This window comes from Typha latifolia, chromosome 11 (assembly GCF_019914945.1).
Source record: "Typha latifolia isolate L0001 chromosome 11, TyphaL0001v2, whole genome shotgun sequence".
NCBI lineage: Eukaryota > Viridiplantae > Streptophyta > Magnoliopsida > Poales > Typhaceae > Typha > Typha latifolia.
The window spans coordinates 3,212,010-3,237,979 of record NC_133096.1 but is presented as its reverse complement, the minus strand read 5'-3'; the positions used below and the strand labels follow the sequence as shown (position 1 = coordinate 3,237,979).

Here is a 25,970-nt window from a genome sequence, read left to right as displayed (position 1 = left end):
GTCGTTCAAATGCCTTAAGACCTGACTAACTGCTGAGCTGAGGCATTTGAATGCTGAGTTAGTGGCATTCGAACGCCTTAATCCTAATTGGCTATCAGGGTTGGGCATTCAAATGTCGAACTGGTGGCATTCAAATGCCTTAGCTAGAGGATACCTATTTCTTGAAAATTAAACTCCTAAACTGTACAAGTCATAAGCAAATAAGCATCTAACTAAGAAATGAATAAAATTCACCACGCTTCCCCCACCTTGTCCTCAAGGTGTAGCGTTGAAAGAATATGATGCTGCATCCATCATAGCTTTGGTAGTTATACTAGTGGTCGAGGCATCTCCACTTGTCTTCCTCTGCCCAAGGGGTTTAAGGCATACCCTCTATCAAGTGCAACATTATGCTCGTTTATGCTTTCACCCCTTCAAGCTGTATCACCCTGCTATTCTATTATAACACCATCCACATGTCGCATGTCGTCAGTCTTAGAATTTGCAGCCACTATGTTTCTAGGATCACATCAGCACCCCTTAAGGCATGCGGGTACAAGTCCACCTCAAAATGGTGGGCTTGCACCCAAATCCCAACTAGACGGCGCAAACTATTAGCCCTTGGCATGGTACCATCATTGATTACCACATCAAATCCTACCATCGGCTCCACATCCAACCCAAGCTTGTGGACCAACCTCTCATCCAGAAAGTTATGTGATACTTCCTGAATCAATTAGGATGTGTACACATTGCTTCTTCATCAAGTCCTTCACTGAAGAGTCTTTGGTGTGGTTATTCTCAAGTATGTGTGCAACAAAATCTCTACGTAGTCATCTTCCCCGACGTACTCTCCAAAGTCCTTACCCTTAAGCTTAGCCCTGCTCTCCTCCTCAGCAACCTCTAACTTTGTGTCCACAAGGCCATATACGAGCATGATGCTCCCAATTGGTTTTGTGCATCGGTCGCCGAGTGTGAATTGTTCGTCGCATCGAAAGCACAAGCCATTCCTTCTTCTTTCTTCAACTTGGGCTGGGGTGAGTGTTCGTACAGTACTTTGTGTGCCTCCCTTCGGTTGCATTGCTTGGCCGAGATGAGTTTAGGCCAATTTTGGATGCCTTCATGGCTTGAAGTAGGGCCTTGTGCTTTTGCTCCATCCTCATGGCATACTCAAAAGCTTGGACGTCCTCTAAACAGTAGAGCCAATCCATTGGATCACTGCTCTTAATATGGGAAAGTCAAGCCGCATCATTCGGCCTTAAATCTCATTCCTTTGGTTTGGTTCAAACCCAAGTATAGGTCCACTCTAGGATGGAATTGTTTATGTTCACGTGATGCATCCTCCTTCATTCCATATAATCTTGGCATGGTTTGAGCTCAATCTGCTCATCTTAATCATCTTCTTCACACTACCCTTGATTCACCTGATGTTTGGTTTCGTTAAAAACCAATTCGGGTAAAACCGTGGTGGCTGTGGTGCACCCTAGTGTTTTGGGTAGTAAGGAGCTTGATGGAGCTGAGAAGGACCTAGTGGAACCAAGCCATCTGGTGGTTGAACCATTGGTGGATGAGCCATCGACGATGGGAAGATAGGTTGCAACTGTCGTTGAGGTGTGGAAGGTGTCGATCGGATTCTCCACATCTCACGCATCTCCTCATGGTTTGCAAGCAATTGCTCATGCTGGGCTTGCATCTGTTGAATCATCAATTGCAAGAGGTGATTGTTCTGGCCCATGGCCTCCATGATATCAGCCCCAATAGGTGGTGGTCGACTAGGATTAGCTACGGCCAACTCGAGTTGCTCATCATCTTAGGTTGTTGATAGCATGGGCTTTTCCTCCTCTTTTAGTTAGAGTTATCTTCAATTCTTCTTTTCGAAGCCATGAATTTGGTATCCACCATTGATGAAGGTCCGAGGTCCAACTTGCTTTGATACCACTTGGTACATTCTAATTACGAACATATCGGAGTTTGATTGGTCTCGACGTCTAATTATAAATATTGGTGATTGGGCTAGGGCTAGAGGTGATCATTAGGTTGGCCGGGCCTACCAGGCCAACCGAGCTGGACACTTTGTGAAACACCCACTTCCAAAATTCACGTGTTCTTCACGTGGAGCATGTCCACGTGATTCCCACGTGATCGGTCAGTGAAATAATCTCACCAAGTATCTGAATAAGTCAAGAAATACCATAATAATCCAACAAATAATCCTGAATTATAATATCACAGGCCTCAACAAGCCTCTAGGAATACAAGTCCATCACAAATTTGCTAAAACATAAATACCCTCGCAGGGGTTAAGTCCAACTGAAATAATAGAATAAACAAATGCTAAAAATAAGGAATGAATCGCTACTCCTCGATGTCCGCATCCTCTATAATCATCTTCGAAATATTTCCACCAAAAATGGCGGTGAGCACGGGGCCCAAACAAGTAAAATCTAATAATAATCTAAGAATATTACATGATTATTAAAAATGCAACTCATAACTTGTCAGGGAAAATGTACATTATGACTTTTAATAGCTTTCATCATTATAGCTTATTTTACATAGAAATCCACACAGGAGTCTAGTCACAATATCATATCTCGCATAGCATCATAAAATCGAGGGGGACTAGTCAACTAACGGTATTATCGCCCATACATGCTCGGCGACGCCGCATATGACCGGTTGTCTCGTGGCCATCGACTAAGGACCCCGGTCGTAGGCCCATCAACACCGTTCTAGTAATTATCGCACGTAGCGAAATCATCACCTACGGCCGGTAAGAGCACACGGCTCAATAGACGCCCTAACCCCTGCGTCCTCCTGTACCGCTAGAACTACAATCCCTTCCTCTCAATCATCTTTTCTAATATCATACTAGTCAAGTCTCCAACTATGGCAAAGTGTAATCACCGAATGCTCCACCGCTATCGACCTCAAGTGTAGGCCGCTAATATGATACTATATAATATACACTCTACCCCTAACCCCGGGTTGAGTAGGTAAAAGGGCACTGCCTAACTGGGACTTGACTAATAGTGATATGTGCACGTGGTGCCATGACTTCTATTATTTATTTAACATAATCATCACAATAGCAGATATTATAAACAATCATAGCGTCTATCATACATGTGCATTAAGTGATAAATAATACAAGTAGAAACTGACAAGTAATTAAATGCAAATATGTGATGTCATATAAGTTTCATAAGAAAACGACATTTAACTATCACAGGTAAGATATGACATAAGCATGCATTTTCAAAGACTATTATAAAATTCTACTCGCCTGGGGTATCTCTGGAATTTGTCTTACTTTCCTAATCAGTCGGCTCTTCCTGAATTTCAAGATCCTTCCCGCACAATGCTGAATCTAATAATTTATAAATAAACATAAAGTTAATGGACTTATAACTAACCGTGTTGTTGTGTATATTAAGTTTGATTTTCTAGGTCCGAGATATTATTTGTTCTAATTACTATAATAATGGTCATTAGAGCGGTTCACATTGTAAATGTGAAGATAATAGAGAAGACTTAATATTCAATATTATTTTGATCTTGCGAAAATCACTAATTTCCTTAATAACATGATTGAGAAATTATAATAATTACAAATTGTGCAGCTATCAGAATTTAAGAAAATAACAGACTCAAAATTAATTAGACTAGGGTTAAAGAAAAAATGTTAAAGGTTGGGCTGAGCCCAAGGCCTAGCAATTTAAGTGAGGGTGAGAGGGAGAGAGTGGGCTGCAGACCCACCTGCAGCCCACTGGACCAGAAGTAATGGGCTGGGCTCTAGAGCCCAGCCAGGCAGGGGGAGTTGGTGGACTGGGCTCCAGAGCCCAGTCCGACAACAAAAAAGAGGTGGGCTGCGGGGCCCTCCGCAGTCTACCAGAAGCTAAAGGAAGGTGGTGGACTGGGCTCGAGAGCCCAGCCCACCGAGACCCTTAGAAAAATCATAAGGGACTGTGGCCTTGGGCTGCAACGTGCGTATGAAGGAGAAACAGAGGAGAGGGGAGAGAGAATCGGAGTGGAGTTACTCCACTCCGGCGATCTTCTCTCCCACCTCTCGCAACTAACTGCGAGAGGTGGGGGAAGGGGAAGAAGGAGTCAGCGCACGCGCTTGGCGCGTGCGCTGCGGTTAGGGTGCACGCGCGTAGCGCGTGCGCCAATTTTTTTTTTTTTTTTTTTTTTTTTTTTTTACGGGTGTTACACTTTGTTCGCTAGCACGGCCACGAGTGAGTCAGGTTGGGCTAGATTGGTCTAGCCCATTACTGCCTATCAGCTCATGAGAGAGCAGGCTGGCCGGGCCGGGCTAGGCTTAATGGTGCTATACATAGATTTCACTGTTTTTTTGGGCCTTCGAAATTGTTAGGTTGATGTTGAAAGCTAGTTGTGGCTCCAAATCTTTTCTTCACTGCGCTCAACATTGTGGGCCTCAATGCCAACTCTACCAATAGCTGCTACTTCCTAGCTCGCTTTCTCTCTCTCTCTCTCCTTTTTTTTACTCTATCTTTAAAGGAATTTACAAACTAGACCAACAAAATGGCAGACAAATTCTTAAAAAAATGGTTATAAAGATGACATGTCTCAATCTGGACTCTAGTTCGTGAACTGTAGCATTCTATATCAAATACAGCTAAAGTAACCAGACACCTACTTTTCTTTTTCTTTTGTATTTCCTATATATTGGTTTTTGGTGAAAAAAAAGAAGCATATGAATGTGGAGATAGAGAGATCTTGGCAGTATTTGGTTTAGTATGGAGCTATAGTAATTTGATGGGCATGATTAGAAACAAAGCCAATTTGCATGTTCTGCGGCAGTGTGCAGGACAGCAGGAGATATGAGCCATTGACCGCATTCAAAAGACATGAGCCCATTTGGAATTGTTTGGGTTGGGCCTTTCGGGTTAGACCGATGGGTAGGCTTTTGGGCCGGACCGAGCGGCAAAAGGGCTGGCCCGTGCCACCCGTTAGCAATTCAAGCTCGGGCCAGGCATAGGCAGATTGGGCCAGATGATCACTTCTAGGTAGAAATTTTGTTATGCAAGAAAAACCTAGGGACAATTATTCTACACTCATAAACTTTCAGAAAGAGGTTATTTTAGTAACTTCTATATATTTGTTAACTTTGATTGCCATATGTTAGAATATTCTATGAATATTTTAGAAAATAACAGTAATGTCAATTCTAAATAGTCAAAGGATTTTAAGGCCAATTACATTAAAAAAACCTGTCATTTATTTTAGTTGAAGACGTGATACAGGAATCCAAGAAACTAACATCACCAAAAAACAGTTCTAATCCAAACCTATGCCAACTTCAACAACTCATTGCATAAAACCTTGGAGTGCTCCTCTTCCACACAACGCAGCATCAATCTAATTCCCTGCTTAGGCGCCGGTGGCTTGAGATAGATTGCAGAAGGCACAATATTAATATCATCATTCAAAGTGAAGACATAGCTCGGTTCTCCCCATCCATAGTCCACCTCATTAAAGCCAACATGGCTCCAATCCGACACAGTCAAAGTCCCATAATCCAATGGCACGTTATAGTGGCTATCCTTGAGTCCACCCATCATCCAATCTACAAACCTAGTTTTCAATGCCTCTTTAGCATCTCTTATCAAGCTCACAACTTCAACAAGTGAAGCATTATTAATTTCATTGATACTTTTTGCGATCGCCACGGGGTAAACACAGTTCCCATAGTAACCATCAACGGAGGGCAGTATGTCATGCAGTAAGTGGCGAGTGCTCGCTGCGAAGCCAAGGCGGACTTCGTCGTCGGGCTTTAGGGATGAACTTATTGCCTTCGCCCGGCATTTCCAGAGCATGGCGGTCACGACGTCGAAGGTTGAACACCTTTGGTTGGTGCCGTGGGTAAACTCGTCCTTGACATTGTTGATGCTTTGCAGGGAGATCTCGACGACGGAGGTCTCGAACTTGAACGCCGTGAAGGATGGCGGCGGGCCGCGGGGTGGCTTGGGTGGGTCGGGGATGGTTTCTCTGCACCAGATTGGAGGAGTTGTGGGCTTTGAGAGTCCTCTCGCCATCTCGCCCACTGCTTTCATGAACTGGGCGGCTCCCAGGCCGTCAAATACTAAGTGGCTGAAGCAAATGCCGACGGTGAATCCACCGCAGGTGAATTCTGTGACCTGACAGTGGAGAAGTTGAAATAAGTGAGAGTTTGAGTAGTATAATCTTGTGTTCATAAGATGATATGATCATGCTATCCCAAATTTGAATCCACCAAGAGAGGAAGCCATAAAAGCTTCACCCGACCTATTTCAATTCCACATGAAATCTTGCTTGCATTGTCATCGTGGAATGAGCTATAAGGGTAATAATTAGATTCAGTTTTTTACATAAATGCCACCCAAAAATTTAAAATGTCGTAATTACTATAACATATTTAAAATATTAAAATTGTCACTAAAATCTTTTAATTCTTTCTGAATAGCTTTTATCAATAACTTTAAATAAAATATTTCTTACAATTATTGTTAAATTTAGCAAACATATATAAATGACAAAATAATTTTTGTCTCGCATTAAAAGAGATATACTAGGTAATTTGCAGCAAAAAGTCTTTTAGCTTTCTAACAAAAAGATATTTTTAAAGTAGTCAAAGATTTAAGAGAATGCAACGATATCTATAATATTTTAAATTGCTGATTAGATCGGAACGAAAATCACATTTTACACTCTCTTTTCAATATTTATATTTTGAGGTCCGTTGGCACTTTTTGCTAGTCATAAACTATTTTCAGATATAATAAAATCCAAAATATACGGCTCAAATGTAAATATTGAAAAGATAAGGTCTGAATTGTAATTAATTAAATGTAGGGTGTAAAATGTGACTTTCGCTAGAGGTCATGGGCTCATGGCATTCTCAGACATTAATCCATGGAATCAAACAATAAAATCTTGCGGCCAAATCCACATCTTAACGAAATTAACCTCACCTGAGCCAAAAGAACACAATCCTCAAACTTCGCATCCTTGGGCGGACGAGGAAGCAGCTCCTCCTTCGGGATCCTAAGTGGCCGCTCCAATTGGTTAACATCTTCCAGACTACAATTCGCCGAGGCCTCGACGAACCAAATCCCTTCTCCACTGCACTCGATCTCAGGCTCGCCCGGATGCGATTCAACGATCCTTCCTGCGACCGGGTAGTAGTAGACCAGCGCCTTTGCAAACGCCTCCTTGATCGCGGTCTTGGGCTCTTCTCCATGGCGAAAGACTTGGATGAAGTCGACGGTGACTCTCACTGCTGCGGTCTTGTCTATGGAGGAGAGGGGGAGAGTGGAGGATGGGGTTGGAGTGGAAGGGGGGATGAGAAATGTGGAAGATTTGGTTACCGAGTAGCTCATGGTGGTGGTGATGGGTGGTTTAGGATCTGCGGATGGAGGAATTGGGGGGTTGATTTTAGGATGGAAGAAAGCCTTTGGAGTTGACTAGATCTGGGACTGTAGTGGTGGGGAAGCACTTGTGAATGATTGCGTATTGGAAAAGTATACTTAACGCCTTGACCTTGCTAGTTGTATTGTTAGTAGGTAGATCTATGAACTTACGGCCGATATGGCAGCAGTATAATTATAATTTATAATAAAAATTTATGATTATAATAGGTTAGAATTTTTTTTCTCTTTTGTAACTTTGTTATATTAAGATGCCATGGCATTTTTTTTTATCATTCATGAGCTCGAAGATTAAATATGGGCTAGACAAATGACAACTCTCATTAAATACAAAGGCACTTAGATTTTATCAGATTTTTAGTTAATATAGTAAGTTTGCTTAGTTTAGGCTTTAAGCCATATGTATTGCCGAACAATTGCTCCGAACCAAACGCCGCTGAAATCTGCTCCAAGATGTTGCGCTGTCTAACTGCTCTCTAAACCAACCGCACTGTCGCGCTATTATATTAAGATGTCGTCACACTAATATAAGTTATGAAACGACAGTGGCAATGTTTTTTTCTTCTTTCGAAAAAGAGGTCAATAGACAAATTATATTTAATTATATATGAAGATAGAAAACTCTCCACAGAGGAGAGATCTTACAGAAACTATTAGATCAGTAGATGGTAGCTAGGAGACGGGTTTTCTTATAGTATGTAAAGATGATGTGATAATAATAATAATAATCAATGATATCATAATTTAGAACTTTTGTATTCAGATTTCTTCAGATTAGAAATCTTTCTACGGCGAAATGACTAATTCCTAATTTAAGTATTCTAACTGTAATTTATATTTTTTTAAATAGAAACTATAATTTATTTACAACATAGATTAAGTTCTCTTTTTGAAATAATAATTAAAGAGTTTTAATTTAATTTAATTTATTTTAATTATCTCACAACTATCTCTTATTAGTTTCTTACTATTTTAGTTAAAAACAATTAGAGAGATTTGCATAGAAAAAAGAAAATAATAATTAAGAGATAGAAGAAGAAGAAAAAGAAGCAAAAGAAGAAGCAACAATAAAGAAAAAGAAGGAAGAGAAGAAAAAAAAAGAAGGAAGAGAAGAAAAAAAAAGAAGCAACATAAAAAGAAGAAGAATAATAATAAGATGAAAGAAGAAAAGAGAATGCGTCACATTGTTTTCGTATATAAACTATAAAATTCTAATTTAATGTAATTTAGAAAAAATATTTCTATGATAATTATCTAAACATTCAAATATTATGAAACTAATTGAATAAAATCAGTAACATTACAATCTACAACTTTTGTATTCATAGTTTCTTCGTATTAAGAATATATCTACGGCAGAAAGAATGATTTATAGTTTAAATACGAAATTTTAATTGTAATTCATAAGTTTTTTAAGTAGATATTATAATTTATTTGTAACATAGATTAAGATTTCTTTTTGAAACATTGATTAAAAGTTTTGTTTATTTAATTTATCATAATTATCTCAACACTATCCTTGATTAGTCTCTTAGTATATTAATTAAAAATCAATTAAAAAGTTTTGTATATTAAAAAAAACTAAAAGATATAACAAGAACAAGAAAAAGCAACAATAAAAAAGAAGAAGAAGAAATAGAAGCTGCATAAAAAAAGGAGAAGAAAGAGAAGAAGAAGACGAAAAGAAGAAAAATGTATGGGTTACATTATTTTCGTACTCAAACTACAAAATTCTAATTTAGCACAATCTAAGAAAAATATTCGTAATATAATTATCTGACATATAATTATTATGAAACTAATTAGATAAAATTGGTGATATCATGATATACAAGTTTTATGTTTAAAATTTCTTCGGACTAGAAATATATCTAGGGCAGAATGAATAAATCCTAGTTTAAATACGAAATTCTATGTTTAAGTATGAAATTCTAATTCTAATTCATATTTTTATAAGTAGAAATTGTAATTTATTTGCAACATAGATTAAGATTTTTTGAGACATTAATTAAAGAGTTTTTATTTAATTAATTTATCATAATTATCTCACCACTATCTATGATTAGTCTTATACTATATTAATTAAAACACGATTAGAGAGACTTGTATAGAAAAAAGAAAAAGAATAACCAAGAGATAAAAGAAGAACAAGAAGAAGCAACAACGAAGAAGATGACGAAGCATTAAAAGTCATGCTTTGGCTATTTAACTAATCATAATTATCTTATCACTATCTCCGATTAATTTTTTACTTTATTAATTAAATAATGAATAGATAAACTTGTATAGAAAAAAAGAAAGAAAATAATTAAGAGAGAGAAGAAGAAGAAGTAGAGGAAGAATAAGCAACAACAATAAAGAAGATAGAAGAATAAAAAATATATTAACAGCTTTTATAAATATAATAATAATTTATATATTTTTTAATAATTTTTATTGTTTTTTCTATACACTCTCACCATTATAGGTTACATAAACATAGATAATCATCATACAGAGTCATATTTTTTTGTTATTTAGCTAATCATAATTATCTCACCACTATCTCTGATTAATTTTTTTACTTTATTAATTAAAGAGTGATTATAATAATTTATATAGAAAAAAGATTAAGAGATAAAAGAAGAAGAAGTAGAGGAAGAATAAGCAACAATAAAGAAGATAAGAAGAAGAAAATATATTAACAAATTTTACAAATATAATAATAATTTATATATATATTTAATAATTTTTATTATTTTTTCTATACACTTTCGCCGTTATAGGTTACATAAAAATAAATAATCATCATACAAAGTCATATTTTTTATTATTTAAATAATCATAATTATCTCACGACTATCTCGGATTAATTTTTTTACTTTAGTAATTAATGAGTGATTATAGTGATTTATATGGAAAAAAAAGATTAAGATATAGAAGAAGAAGAAAAATAAAAAGAAAAAAAGGAAGAAGACGTATAATAATAATAATAATAATTAATAATAATAATAATAATTAATAATAATAATAATAATAAAAAATAATATTGTAGAATTTATCATATAAAGTAGAAAATGAAGAAGAAGAAAAAGAAAAAGAAAAGAATAATAATAATAATAATAATAATAATAATAATAATATTATTATTATTATTATTAAATAGTATTGTAAAATTTATCATACAAAGTAGAAGATGAAGAAGAAGAGTATGGGTTATTTCTTTTTCTTATAGTGTTTCGTTAATATTTAAAGTGATATTAAATAACGGAAGAGCAAACTTAAAATGTCTCGTCAATAACGGAAAAGCAAAGTTGAAAGAAAAAGAGGAAAAATGTCTCGAGTGCAATGAAAACTTAAAATGGAACAAAATAAAAAATCAGGTGGGTTTTTCATGCAAAAAATACCTATTCTTTGGAATCATAACAGTATTTATTAAATTTATATACATATATATATAAATACAAACATATTCGAATTTAAGCATACTACTTCAATCTACAATATTGTACATATGATATCCAAATATGCAATTATTTAGAATCAAACTAATAATCTCTATAATAATTATAATTAGCTAAGATTAATACAGTAGGTATATTATATGTATTTTATTCTACATGGTATACATTATTAACACATTAATTTCATTATGGAAAACTCTAATTTGAATTAGCTTCAATCATTAAATAACTAATTAACATAAAAGGAAAATAAAATAATAAACCTCTTACTGCTAAACAATGTTGGGCTTGGCTTAGCACCATCGTTGCTATATTTAGTCTAGCACTGTAGCCCACAGCGTGAACAAGAAGAAGAAAAAGGAGAGAGAAGAAGAAGAAGAAGAGAAAGGGGAGGGGAGCTAGGCCGTAAGGAGGGCAATGGCTAATGGTGGCCACTTAGCCGTCGGCCTCCCACAATCGGCTCGGTTCCTCGACGAACCCAAGCTTGAGAGCGAGAGAAAAAGGAGAGGGAACGAGAGAGAAGGAAAGAGAGAGAGGAAAGAGAGGAAGGAGGGGAGCTCATCGAAGAGAGAGAGTCGACGATGGCTCTTCCTAGTGGTCCGAGGCTCGCGACCAAACTAGAGACAGAAAGCAAGACAGAGAATGGGAGATAAAACTAGAGAGAGAGAGTCAGTGGATGACCCACATGGCTGCGGTGGAGTGGTCGGCGGCCTAGCCCCACCTCCAGGTGGCGTCGATTGCATGGCTGCGGTCGACGGTGTGGGTGCGTGCGTGCCCACGTTGTCCCAATTATGTGGTCGGCTGCATCTTGCCCAATACTTTTTTTTAGGGCTTAGGATATGGCATTCTACTTAATAATTAAATTGAATAATCTTATTTAAGATAGATGGTGTTATCCAGTGTGTCCGTAAGGCTTGCTGCATTATGAGCTTTAATTCTTTTAAACTAATGTTTCCAAAGATGAGGATAAGGTTACCTATATCTACCCTGCTCAGACTCCCACGTAGATAGCAACCTGACGGACTGCGACGTGTTTTGACGCCATACAACCATTTATCATAATAATTCGAGAGTGCCTATTAGAGTGCTAGCTAGGCCTTAATCCTTTTTACTTTTAGACCAACATCCCCTACTTCTAGAAAATGATTTTTATGACTATAGGCGTGCTATTACAACAATTACAAAATTATGTGGCGACAAAATTACGTGGTTACATTCTAGGAGGCCTCCGAAGCATTTCAATTTTTAGGATAATTTGTACCAACAACATGATTGGTTTTTCATTTTGTCACTCGTGCACATTTTTGTTTTCTTTACAGATGAGATGTTTTCTCTTTGTTTCTGCCAAGTTTGTTATTATGTCATTTAGTACTTATTAAACGCTCATAGGACAATAGAAGAACTAAGAAAAGTGATCCATACTATTCTTCTTCTTCTTCTATCTCTTAATTCTTCTCTTTCTTTTTTTCTATATAAATCTCTTTAATCGTTATTTAATTAGTTCAGTAAGAGACTAATTAGAGATAGTGATAAAATAATTAGGATTAGTTAAATAAATAAAAACTATTTAATTAATATTTTTAAAATAGAACTTATTCTATGATGCAAAAAAATTATAGTATCTTCTTAAAAAATTATGAAGTATTACAGTCAGAATTTTATACTTAAATTAGAAGTTCTTTGTTCCACCGTAGACATATTCTAAATCTAAAGAAACTCTGAATACAAAAATTCTATATCATGACATCATCGATTTTATCCAATTGATTTTATGATATTTGGATGTCAAATGATTATCTTCTGAATATTTTTTCAACCTATGCAGAACTAGAATTTTGTAGTTTAAATACAAATTTCTTGTTTAAACTATAAATTTTGCACTTAAACTATAAAATTCTAATTCTGCACAGTTTTGAAAAAAATATCCATATATAAAACCATTTGAATAAGATCAGTAACATCATGATTAAGAACTTTTGTATTTAGAGTTTCTTCAGATTCATACTCTATCTATTGCAGAATGAAGAGTTCATAGTTTAATTATGAAATTATAATTGTTTAACTAATTCTAATTATATCACCACTATCTCTAATTAATCTTTTAATTTTTCTCTTTCTTTTTTTTCTATACAATTCTCTCTAGTTACTAGTTAATTAATATAATAAGAAATTAATCGGAGATACTGGTGAGATAATAGTTAAATAACTAATAGCTCTATTGAAACATCCACCTCAAATCACTTGCTCTTCACGTGAAAAAATTCACGTGACTCTCACATGATCTGTCAGTGTAATATCCCACAAAGTATCTAAGATGGGTTGAAAAAATACCATAACAATCCAGGAAAAAGTCCAAAATTACAAGTATCGTAGGCATCAACAAGCATTTAGATATACATGTCCATATTCAAACTTAAAATATAAAAATCATCGTGATGTGAATCGGGTCAGATCGGATCACATCAAGGGGAGATTAGACTCAATGGATTGAGTCTAGTTATCTTATTTGCTTATTTGGTTTAGTTAGAAGGTTAGAATTTTATTTAAGTAGCTAAATCCAGCTCTACGCAGTTTCGGGAAAATATTCGCAGAATATTTTACAGACATTCGAATAATATCAAACTAGTGAGATAAGATTGTCAACCTCCATATTCAGAATCTATCTATGGCGAAATGAAGGATTAATCTGAGAAAGATAAAGAAGGCTGATTTAGTTAATTAGCTAGCTTTATCTTGTTGTTTGAATGTCAAATAAATCGGATAATCCATATGTGGATCCGATCCGCTATGGATTTTTACTCCTATAAATAGGAGTGGACATGTATTGATAAGAATGAAATTGAATCATTAAGAGAAATCTGAGTTTAGCCAGTTATTATTTTCTTCCTTTTCTTTTACAATTGCCGTTGGATTGTCTTTATCTTCGTAGGAGTAGATCTTAACCGTAGATCCCTTTCAAGCATCCAAACCCTAGTCACCTCCAACCTCCAGAAGCCCGACCGTCCACCACCACCCTTGGCCGTCCACCACTCTCCGACGACTGCCACAACGTCAGAAATTACCGTTCTGCCCTCCCTGACCTATCTCCACTATTTTATTTTTATCTTTTTATTCCGACCTCCAATTTAGGTGAAACTAGATCCATTATAACCCTAACTCATGAGACTAACTCCACTAAATTTTTATAATCATCCTATGGATGGATCATTCCAGATCTGGTCCGTAACATTGGTATTAGAGCCGACGTTCCTCGGAAGATGGTTAACACTATTATGGACCAAATCTGGAACGATCCGTCTGTAGGATGATTATGAAAATTTATAGAGGTATCCTCGTGAGTTAGGGTTCTAATGACTCTAGGTTCACCTAAATCGGAGGTCGAGATGAAAATATAAAAATAAAATAGTGGAGATAGGTTAGAGAGGGCAGAACGGTAATTTCTGATATTGTGGCTGTCGTCGGAGGGTTGTGGACGGCCAAGGGTGGTGGTGGACGGCCGTGTAGTAGGGTGGCTGCTGGAGGTAGGAGGTGGCTAGAGGCTGCTCTGGCGTTGTTACAATGGAGGGCTCGATCTGTAAGGATGGAGGGTGCTCCATTGCAACCAAAGAAGGGATGGTTGCCGTGGTTTGGATGGTCTCCACGATTTCACCATTATTAGTGCTTGGCGGTGGAAGTGGTGCATGTTCCATAGTGGCCGGTGGTGCAAGTGGTGCAAGGTGGTGGAGAGCGGCTAGTAGAACCTCTGTCAAGGCCTGAAACGAGTCCTTGAGGGCGGTTTGGATCTTTTGGATCTCCTTCGCGTTGTCCTTCGAATCGACCCAAAATGCTTTAAAAAAACTTTTGCCCACGTCGGTTACTCGTCGTCGACAATTGCTGGGATTGGAAGGGGTGCTAGATCAACTCCCATAGGAACGGAGATGAGATCATGGTCCTCCATGGTCGATGCCTCCTCGTTGGCCTTGGAACATGTGTTTGTTACGGACCAGATCTGTTCCAGATTTGGTCCGTAACATTTTAACCATCTTCCGAGGAACGTCGGCTCTGATACCAATGTTATGGACCAGATTTGGAACGTAACACCTCGTAGGGGCTAAAGTCTAACTAAGAAGAAAGAACAAGCAATACTAATAAGAAAATAAATCTGCTACTCCTTGATATTTGCATTCTCCACATTTATCTCTAAAATATTTCCACCAAAAAGGCGGTAAGCACATGGCCCAGCAAGTATAATCCAATAATAGTCTATAAACAATGTATTGCATGATAAATAATAACACATGCCCATAATTATCAACATATCGAGGTAAATGTGTACAATATAAATTACAATAAACTTTCATTTAATCATAACACACATAAGTGCATAATATCATCATAACTCAATGTGTCATAATCTACAGAGCGAACATATCAATAATGTCATAATCCACATAGCAACTTTGTCATGGATGTCATAATTCGCATAGCAAACATAATAACGAAGAGGAATAGTCATCTAGCGATAATATCGCTTGTACAGGCGACGTTGCATATGACTGGTTGTGACCATCAGACTAAAGACCCTAGACATAGGCCATTATTATCAACATCATCACCTCTTCAGTAAATCATCACACAGAATAGAATCATTGCTTGTAGCCGAATCATCGCACATAGTAGAATCATCGCATACAGCTAGAAAGAGCTCATAGCTCAATGGATGCCCTAACCCTACCTCATCGGGTACCACTAGAGCTATAATCCTACCTCTCAGACATCTTTCTGCTATTATCCTAGACTAATCCCCAAATAAGGCAGTGTAATCAGCTAAATGCTCCACCAACTAGTGACCTCAGGTGTAGACCGCTAATATGATAATATTATATAACACACTCTATCCTTAACTCCCGGGCTGAGTAGGTGAGAGGGGCACTACTTATTTGGGACTAGGCTAATAATGATACGTGCATGCGGTGTCATATCTTCTATTACCTTATTTATATCATGATTATCAAGATAACATATGACATAACTAAGTATAGAGTCTATCATGAATAAAGCAATAAATAATAAATAATGCATGTAAAAGTAATCAATAATGACATAAAGTAATAATCATTATAATAATTACATTACTCGTAGACCAACATAGGATCTAACTCGTCTAAAATATCTCTAAAATTTGTCTAACTCTCCTAAATAATCGGGCTCCTCTTGAATCTCGAATCCTCCTCGCACAGAAATAGGTCTGCCGATCAGATAGGGGGGTTAGTTTGGTCTGCCGATGCTCCGGTTATCCACGACTCTTGTCGAGTTCTTCGGCGGCACGAAACATAGAAGAGAGACAGAGAGGAAAAAGGGTGAGGAGAACATCCAAAAAAAGGGGTTGAGGGGGCGGGTAAGTTCGAAGTGGAGTCCAAACTCCACTTCGACGTCTATCTCTCCCACCTCTTGTAATTGACTGCGAGAGGTAAGGGGGAAAAGAGGAAGAAGTCAACGCACGAACATGGCGCGTGCGCTGATTTATTTTTTATTTTTTATTTTTTGGGCTATAATTAATGTTTTAAAAAGAGAGAATTGCTTAATTTAAATTGTTTAGTTTTATCTAAATAAAATTTAATTTATGTTGTAAATAAATTACAGTATCCGCTTATAATACAACTAATTAGCAAAGTATTAGTATTACAAAGCGATACTCTTTGAAATTACAGTATCTGCGTGAGGCTCTCCCTAACAATTTACATATTTCAATGTGACACTTCTGGTAGCCTACTGTTTTCTTTTTCGTTCGGAATTAACATGTAAATAATATATGACTAGTTTATATTCTCATTTATTCCAAAAATTTTCTCATCTTTCCCTCCCAATCTCTGTCAATAATTTCCCTCCTTTTTCCCAACATTTTCCTCTCGTAATAACTATTGCTCTCCGTTTTCTCAAACTTTCAATCTCTTTTCTCTCTCCCTTCTTATTCCCACATTTCTTTCTCCCAATCCCAAGTTCTATCGTGATATTATTTCAATTTCTATTCTCTCTCCATATCTCTCAAGCTCTATCGAACTCTCTTCCCCGACATTCCAAATTTGCATGTGGATAAAGGACAATTTTATAACATGAATTTGTTCCATCGATAGCATAACTCTTCATAGAGATTACGATAGTTCAGGGATCTTATCACGTTTCTTTCTTTAGAATATATGAGTGATAATGAGTCTAGTTCAAGAGGTCCAGGCATAATTTAGCCTAAATTGAAAAGACTTTAATAAGGATCTAATAAAATGGTTAAGGAGCCTAATAAAAAATATATTAGACATTTAAAACCCATTCCGAAGAAGAATTAAACCAGAAATAAAACTGATCTAATGGTGAACTCAAAGGCAAACAATAGTTTCAGTGGTGGTGATGTCAGATAAATAAAATCCAAGGACTAATGAGATGATTTTAGGTAGAAGCTGGATTCTTTTTACAGGGAAGAAACTATGTTTTATTTTAAGCTGAGAGGTTTTTTCAAAAAAGGAAGCAAAAATTTAGGATGGCAGTTTAAATCAAATCTGACTAGAGGATACGACTGAAGGTATAAGAAAAGAAGAAGGTATCAATTAACTGAAAAAATGGATGAAGCTGAAATCAATGTTCAGATCTAAAAAATAAAAATAAAAAATAAAAAATAAAAAATAAAACATAAAACATAAGAATTTTTTTTTATGAGCAGTGAAAACAGAGAAGAGACAAAGGAACAGAAGGAAATAGAACGACATAGTAAAAACGAATGAAGGATTTTGGATAGCTAGAGGCAACAACACTAGCTCTGCATTTTTCTAATCTAACCGATCATTTGCATAGTTATTTGACCCAAATTGATTATGACAGTATGCAAGAAGCCAAGAACCTTATCATGCAGATCGCATCACAAAGGACGTCGCAACATCATGGGAAAAAATTTCTGAAACCAACATGGATGCCCCAAACATACCTAGAGAATTAAAGAATCCATTTGGACTATGCATAGAAGTTCGATGACTATCAAACTACAAAGAATATTATGAGGGCCACAAACTTCTGCTACAGTAAGTTCAATGACTATTGAAGCAATATTCCTTCTTGATCGCACTTAAGGAAGTTCATGAAATTTCAAATTAAGGACCAGGCTACCCAGTCATTTATTTCATCATAAAAAGTCAAGCCTCAAAAGGCATATTACTTGCTAATGACCTTGTCTCAAACTCAACCATGGCCTCCCGCCAATTGAACAAAGTTGGACACAACCTTCAAAACGATTCCAACATATTCATCATAGCTATTAAAGAGAATATATGTTTTGTCTCCAGCAACACACAACAGGGGCAAGAATTTGGACTCTATCCAGATGTACGTTACAAAGAGAATTTATCCTGAAGAGTGTCTGAAAAAACTGTCCATTAATTGGCAGAAGCAGAAGAAATAGTGCAGGTGTAAAAAAGTTAGAAAGTCCTCTATGCTTTTCAGTTCCATATTGAAGCTTATTCCTCACAAATAGATTCTAGCAGCTTCTTGGTGGCATCGCTCACAACCACATTCTCCATCTTCAAGCGCCGCCGCATCCCTGGGCTTTTCTTCCCAGCAGCTGAATATGTCCTAATAAGTGACTCAAATACTTCTACACTTAAATCTTTCTCTACCTTTTGTAGAAGCTCAATGAAGTTCTCAGCACCAGCGACATCCATTCTGTTCTCAAAGTATGTCATTAGAGTCTGGAGCACTTCCTGGGATGGGACCCAAATCCTACCATGGCTTCTTCCTTTCTTGATTGCACGGTCTGCGCACCAATGAGCCATCTTCAGATCCCCTTTCTTTAGATAATAATCCATATATATCTCCCATGATTTCGCGTTAAGTCTACCACCACGCATTTTAGCAAGCTTCTTAATAGCTTCAGCCTTCTCAAACATATCCTCTTTAATATATGCTCTAATCATGGCATTGGCCACCCGGATATCATACACTGAGCATTTGGACTCCCACTCCTTAAAACATGCCTCTGCACCTGATAGATCCTTTAAGTTTACCAGGACTTGAATTATATTTAGATAGCTCATGTTTGCCATCCTGGGATGAGCCAGCTTCAAAGATCGCCAAACACGATGAACCTCAACTACATTTCCAGTTCGACCATACAATGTGATGAGAAACTGATAGGCTCCAAGATCATGACGAGTATTCCTCTTCTCTAGCTCTTTAAGAGCACCTTCTGCCTTTTGAAACATGCCAGCATCAACATAGATGGAAGCTAGGTTACTGTAAGTCGTCCAATCAGCAGCGATGCGTCCATCCCTTTTCATCTCTTCTATCACCCTTTCAACCCCTGATATGTCATTAATGGCAGCAAGAGCCCTCATCCAAACATTATAAGTGAAACAATCTGGCATTACATCATTAGCCTTCATTTCCTGTATAATGCTAGGGACCTTTTCTGGTTGTTTAATTTTAGTATAGAGGGTCATCAAGCTATTGTATGACATGGAACTTGATGCAAACCTAAGCTCCCTCATCTTTTCCATGAGGGCCTCTGCTTTTTCAGTCATCAATTCCTTGCAGTAGCAATTTAGGAGAGCACCGTAAGTTAGATGATTTTTCAAAGCCTCTGGGAGATTAATGAAGTAATCTTCAGCAGAAGCAATTCCTCTGCTTTTTGCTACAAGATCTAGTCTGATTGCTTGATCACTCACTGTTGGATTCATGCCTCTTCTGGCCATAATTTCTGAAAGCTGCAGTGAGAAAGATTACAGTCATTAGGCCATGAAGAGTTCTTGTTATAAGACATCTTCAAATAAGAGAGAGAGAAAGAATAAGTCTACAGCAATTACATGAAGACATGGTAAGGACATTCTGCTGTAGTTCAACTATTCCATCTTAATCTATTAGTTAATGATCTACTTACTAATTTTTGCATTTTACCTAAATGACAAACAGCATGGGTAGAATTGTATATAATACCACACATTATGGTGATATAGTGGATAAGAAAACAATAAATAGATAACAGTACCAGCAGTAAAGAACAACAAAAGCAATGGGCAACACTACTATCATTAAAGCAAATCACAAACTTTTGAGATAAAAATAGAATGATTGATTAAATGGATAAAAATATACGACAAAATTCAGTTGTCAAAATGGAAGAACCATCACCAAAGTCTAGACAATGTCTACTTTGGTTCTAAGTCCAATAACCACCCTATTCTCTTATCCTAGTTCATCCATTGGTATTTTTGCAGTACATTATGTTGTTGACTATAGGTATTTACCAAAACAAAATCACTTAGCATAGCTCAAAGCTAAAACTAAGGCCTTCCTTATGGAAAACTGCAAGTTAGATTATCAGTGGTACAAGCTTAAATGCAAATTTGTGGAAACATTGCCCCGATGTAGACTTTCAGCTTTAATAACATTAAATATCATTAATACATAAACCAAGGTTTCAATTTTCAGGATAGGGATTGGAATCAGACATCTGAGAAAAATGATATGTATTAGTCTCTATTTTAAAATAATTTTTAAAATATAGACATTCTAAAAAATTTAGAAAAAACTAAGATAGAAAATATAAATTACTCATATATGAAGTCTAAAAACTAAAAATAATAATATTCTCAATCTCTATCTTACTTTGCCTTCTTATCTTTTAGGAAAAAGAAAATGATTTATTGATTAACTACACGGGTACAAAAAACTCTGCTAGAGTCAGAGACCAAAATTTCACTAACTCAGAAAAAAAACCCCTCATCCCAAGTACACTAATATCCTAAACTTTTGTCCTAATTAGCTAGCCAATCTGCAACTCAATAAGCTTCTCTAAGGTATGATCAATTTTACAATTTTGTATGCTGTGAAGTAAAGTGATAATATTATCAATAATAGTATCTATCACGCAGGAGGCTTTGCTGGTTCCATTAAGTATGTAAACCAGCAAGAGAAAATTTAATTCTATCCATGGGAACGAAATATTTTTGTCAACAAGACAAAGTAAAGATTCATGAAAGCCATGGCTTCAGCGTAGAGAGCTTAGTAATAGAGGCCACACCTAACCCCTGCAACGTAAGGAGAACTGTTAGCCTATCGAACCACGAAGCCTGCTCCTCCAAATTCCCCATGGCTCACAAAAGAGCTATTAGAATTATCTTTCATCCAATCAGGAGGCGGAGGTTCCCAACGAATGAGGGGCTTTGGAGAGTTAGGTTCTGGTAGGCCGACATATAAGTTCTCAAAATAATCATTCGTAAGCACAAGGGAGTGGAGCGAGTCCAAACCTTTTCAAGGTCATCACGAACATTTAATGGCTAGCAGAGTTTGCAACTTGGCTTTGGATTTAGTTGATAGCTCAGCTCCCTTGTCAAGCCAGAGACCAAAATCCCAATTATCACAAAAATTAAGGTTAACTGAAAAATGGTCCCTCACAAAATCCTATAGTGTGGTAGCCACCCTACAGTGGAAAAATAAATGGCAAGTGTTCTGACGACCTCAAATATGTAATTTTTTTCCTTTCTTCTCTCTCTGACGAGTTCCTTACCCTCTCTCTCTCTCTCTCTCTCTCTCCCGGTTTCAGTTCGTTACGGTCGAAACTTGCTCGATTTGAATCGGGTATCGGCCAATCCAAGGGCCAATAGCTCACTGAAATCAGTCAATTGAATCGAGATCGATCGAAATTGAGAACCTTGACATAAACTACATCACAATAGTTAATTCTACAATGAGCAAAAGTTGCATAGAAACTTTTAAGCCAATAAATGTGGTTACTGAAGTAGCTCTAGCACCACTCATACAGTTAAGCATATTGAAAATAGCATGTTGTGATAGAGTCTTGAGCCACATTTTGTATGAAAGAGTGCATGTATCGATGAGTGAATTTTCTATATATAAGGCATTCTTATTATTGCCTTAATGACAATGACCAAGGGAAGCCAACGAAAGTAGAAGTTTACTTAGAATGCAGATGAAATAGAAAGAATAACATCAAAGTTATATGTAACTTTGAGTGCTCCCCATGTGTCAGATACTTACAATGGATCAAAACTATGGGTAAGATGCCACAATAAATTGTCAATAATAACATCTAAAATGGTTGGAGGAATACAAAACAACCGAATGCCATAAATGATTTGGGGCAAGTACTAGCTTATCCGTCAATAAGATATGGTTTAGACAACTTGCTTTTGAAGTAATCAAATCCAACTAAATAGATGTTGCTTCCAAAGTCCATGTTAAGAATCATGTCCCTGTAAAATTTGCCATGCTCATAGGCTCATAGTACAACCTTTTGAATACAGAATCAAACAAGTCAACTTATTGAATTTAATACTGAAAGAATTAACTTGCTAATCATAAGAAAGTCAACTCTGATATAAAATTCTAATGACATGTACTTTGGTTTCTTCCTCTAACTGAACAGAGAATAGAATAAGCATAAGCATTCGACTCCTGTTTGGTACAATTGCTAAGAAACATGTCATATCCATCACTTTTGAGAACATTTGTAGTGGAGGGAAAAACTACAGGTGGTTTGAGGCTGAGCCTTGAACTTGATTATCTAGCCCCATTTCTTAGTTTTGATTTAGATATCTTGAACTAGGCTAAGGCTAAGAAAATATGGTGTTTAATTATGAACAAGGTTAATATGTAATTCTTACCTTTAATATGATGTGAAAAAGTGAAAATAGTATTGGTTTGGAAGGAAATAAATAATATAGATTAATGGACCAAAATGCCCTTTGACTTTGATGATAAAATAAGAGAAGAGAGAGAGAAATAAAATGAAAAAATCGCATAGCCAAGGTCACCGGAATTGGATTGGTGTTGGTGGAGTTTGCTAGAGCAGGAATTTTGCATCGGAAAAGCAATAACTATAATAGGAAGAGAAAGAGAGAGAAATAGTGAAAGAGAGAAAGAGAGAAATAATGAAAGAGTGGAGGAAATCTAGATCAAGATCATCTTGATCGGTCAATCCCACCGATCCTAGTCAATTGATTAGGATCGCGTTTGGATCAGGATTGGCCGATCCTTCAAACCATGCAAACAACACCCACTCAAACTCATCAAATATTCCCAAAATTGGAGTTTTTCTAATTATTTTTCATTTGTAATAGATCAATGAAAAAGGATATAAAAGTCAGATGTTTAAATAATGGAAATCACTACAAAATATAACATTAGAAATGTTTTTGGGATAACACGATGTAAAAAAACTTATTGACATTCCTCGAGAGGAGTGGCAGCAATCTTTTTACAGAAATTAGGGATATAGTGAAGTTCAAGGGTATCCCTTGAGAAAGGTCAGAGACTACAACCCAAAATTGAAGCTCCAATTTCTCCGCTAGATAAACAACTCTGCCAACAACTCCCTCAAATCAAACTAGTCATATTTAATACTTATTCAAATTAAAATAGTTTCATCTATTAGATCAAGGAGGTGGAGGTTGTCTAGGGACCCAATCTTTCCAATAATCAAGCAAAGATACCTCAGTAGTTGTCATGGCATCACAGACTCAAGTAAGATGTTATTCTCTAAACATATAGCAAATGTTCAAAATCATGAGATGAAATGAGCATGAAGAAAATGGTTCATAGCAAGTGCAAGAAATTTGTCCTTATATGCCAGAAATACTTTAAAAAATCAAGTTACTCCTCTTCTTGCTTCATGATGGTTGACTACACCTTTAGTTCTGACACTTCATCTTGCTACTACTAGGCAAAGTTTCATTTGCCACCACATTGTGCCTTAATAAAGAAGATAATATTATCCAATCTCTTAATATCATTCACTTCTATTTTTTCAGAATGACAAGAAATTATTCAATAATAAGATTATGAGCACTAATAATTTTGCATAAGTCCATGTTGATATAGCATCTCCCTTATGATTTATGCAAAGTCAATTTTAATCTTTTTTACCAGAAGACTAGTATAATAATGCTACAAGCATCTTCCTTAGACAGTTTTCATAATTAGAAAAGGGAGTATATCAGATATATGCATAACAATGAAGAGAAATACCAAATTGAAATTTACAATATGGAAATTCTATGTGTTCTTCGTAAAAGGATTTTATTAATCATCAAGAAAACCTCACTGATGAGATTATATGGTTGTTAAAAGAATGACATACATTATTGGTCAAATACTTAACAGCTTAAGCTTTTTATTAACTAGTTAACCCTCATCCATTCTAACTAATCTCCAATTTCTTTTATTTATTTTGGTGCGCTGTGCAGGACCTGCACATCCTCTTATCTGCCCATGCACAATGTATAGAAGCCGCGCACATGAGGAAGTGTTAAGGGCATGGTATACATTATTTGCTCATTACTTACAAGCTTAAGCTTTTGAGTTAACCGGTTATCTAACAATGACAAAAAACATATGCTGACGAACAATCATCAGTTTATTAGTAACACTTAATAGAGGGATATCAAACTGAAAAAATAAAACAAGTAAGAAGATACTATCTTTAATTTCTCAAAACAAGAAATTCTTTCTGCAAAAGTTGAAGAGATCTCACTGATACTTCAGACCCCGAACACTCATGTAGCAGATCTTAGAAATAAAAAAAGTCAAATGAAATTCTGTTTTGCAATGAAAAAAGAAAAAAGAAAGATCACATCATTAGTTATATAAATGCCACTAATCAAATATCAAAACTAAAGAAACTTTGCAAATCCCACGCCCCTTTTCTATCTCGTGATAGCATTTCTCTCCATTAGCAAGAACACCCCTTCCTATATCACGCAATAAAAACACAAAAGATGATAAATTTACAGGAAAAACACATCAAAAACTCATCGCTGGCGCATAAAAAACAAACATCAAGAAGGTAGCTAGCAAATCTGCGGTTAAATAGGAGACCTTGAGGGCGGGGCGGAAGCGTTTGTGGGTTCGAAGCTTGCGAATGGAGACCCCGACCTCCCATTTGAATACGCGCTTGCGGCTCTTGAGGAAGTCCTCGAGCTCCGACCTGACGCTCTGCGGCGAGCTCCCACCCTTAAATAGACGCTGGTAGAGCGCTTCCTCCAAGTATTTGCTCGATCTCTTCGCCACCAGCTTCGTCCTTGTCGCCATGGCTCGCTCGCTCTCTCACCTTCACGCGGCCACCTGCGCCAAGGATCTTGAGGGTTTAGTGCATACCAAGACCAGAACTGGTTCACCAGGTTACTACTCGGTCGGGTCAGTTTAAAGTTGGCCATGGTCGATATTATTTGTGAAATAGGACTCATCTTAACACTCTTCTTGGAATCCCCAAACATAATTGACTTAAAATTTTAGTTTCTCTAAATCAGCGGTTTGGAATCATTAAATTATGATATTTCAATGCACTTCAATAGTTCAATGAATTTAGATGGATTTCCGCATATATTATACGCCGGATTTTGGCTATTTGCAACTTATTTGCACTTTTTTTAAAAAAAATTTACAACTTTTGGTTGAAAGTTATTGGAGTGGTAACAATGAGCTCCGTTTACAATTTTACCTCTAACAAATATTAGAATGGCATATTTATCTTTCTTCTTACCTATATCATCCCGCTAAGATAATCTATTCTCTCCCGCCCTATTTCATCCCATCAATTCTAACCCTCATCCTAAGCAAGTATAATCTTAATTATTAAAATCTACTCTATCTAACATCTTCTAAATTCTTTTCTCTCCTTCGTTATTATGTAAATATTTCTCGATCAATGGCTATAGTGAATATTATCATCTATTATGATGGAAATGTATCATCTCAAAATGGAAAAACTATATACAATAGAGGCAATTATAGTGTATTGCAAATTACTAAGAAACAAGGTATAAGTAGTTTAAAGCACAAATATATCTTTTAATGCATAGCAATTCTTATGACGTTGATCTCGAAATGAGATACCTCTACTGAATTGCCATATTCAACTCATTTGTTGATGTTCAAGATGTAATGCCCTCGCTCGACGCGGGCACGTGCACGCCACACGCCCACACGGCATGCACGGCACACGCAACAGGTCGGGCGGGGCCCGTCATGCACATATACACTTCTGTGCCCATATAATTATGACATCATCAAATAAAATCTGCTAACATATTCATACTCATATAATCCATCACTAAAAAATTCATACTATTAAAGGAATAAA

At 36.5% G+C, this 25,970-nt stretch overlaps 2 protein-coding genes across 2 annotated transcripts; both read right to left on the bottom strand.

The window, feature by feature from the left end:
- Positions 1-5,198: 5,198 nt before the first annotated feature.
- On the bottom strand, positions 5,199-7,513 carry LOC140798292 (acyl transferase 5-like). The gene is made up of 2 exons (XM_073152103.1): positions 6,954-7,513; positions 5,199-6,140 (listed from the first exon to the last, which is right to left on the bottom strand). The coding sequence occupies exons 1-2, from the start codon at positions 7,359-7,361 to the stop codon at positions 5,292-5,294; spliced, it is 1,257 nt and encodes a 418-aa protein (XP_073008204.1). The 5' UTR covers positions 7,362-7,513; the 3' UTR covers positions 5,199-5,291.
- Positions 7,514-17,960: 10,447 nt separating this feature from the next.
- On the bottom strand, positions 17,961-25,036 carry LOC140798051 (large ribosomal subunit protein mL101 (rPPR4)). The gene is made up of 2 exons (XM_073151774.1): positions 24,707-25,036; positions 17,961-19,575 (listed from the first exon to the last, which is right to left on the bottom strand). Exons 1-2 carry the CDS (start codon positions 24,917-24,919, stop codon positions 18,331-18,333), a joined length of 1,458 nt encoding a protein of 485 aa, XP_073007875.1. The 5' UTR covers positions 24,920-25,036; the 3' UTR covers positions 17,961-18,330.
- Between the last annotated feature and the right edge of the window lie 934 nt (positions 25,037-25,970).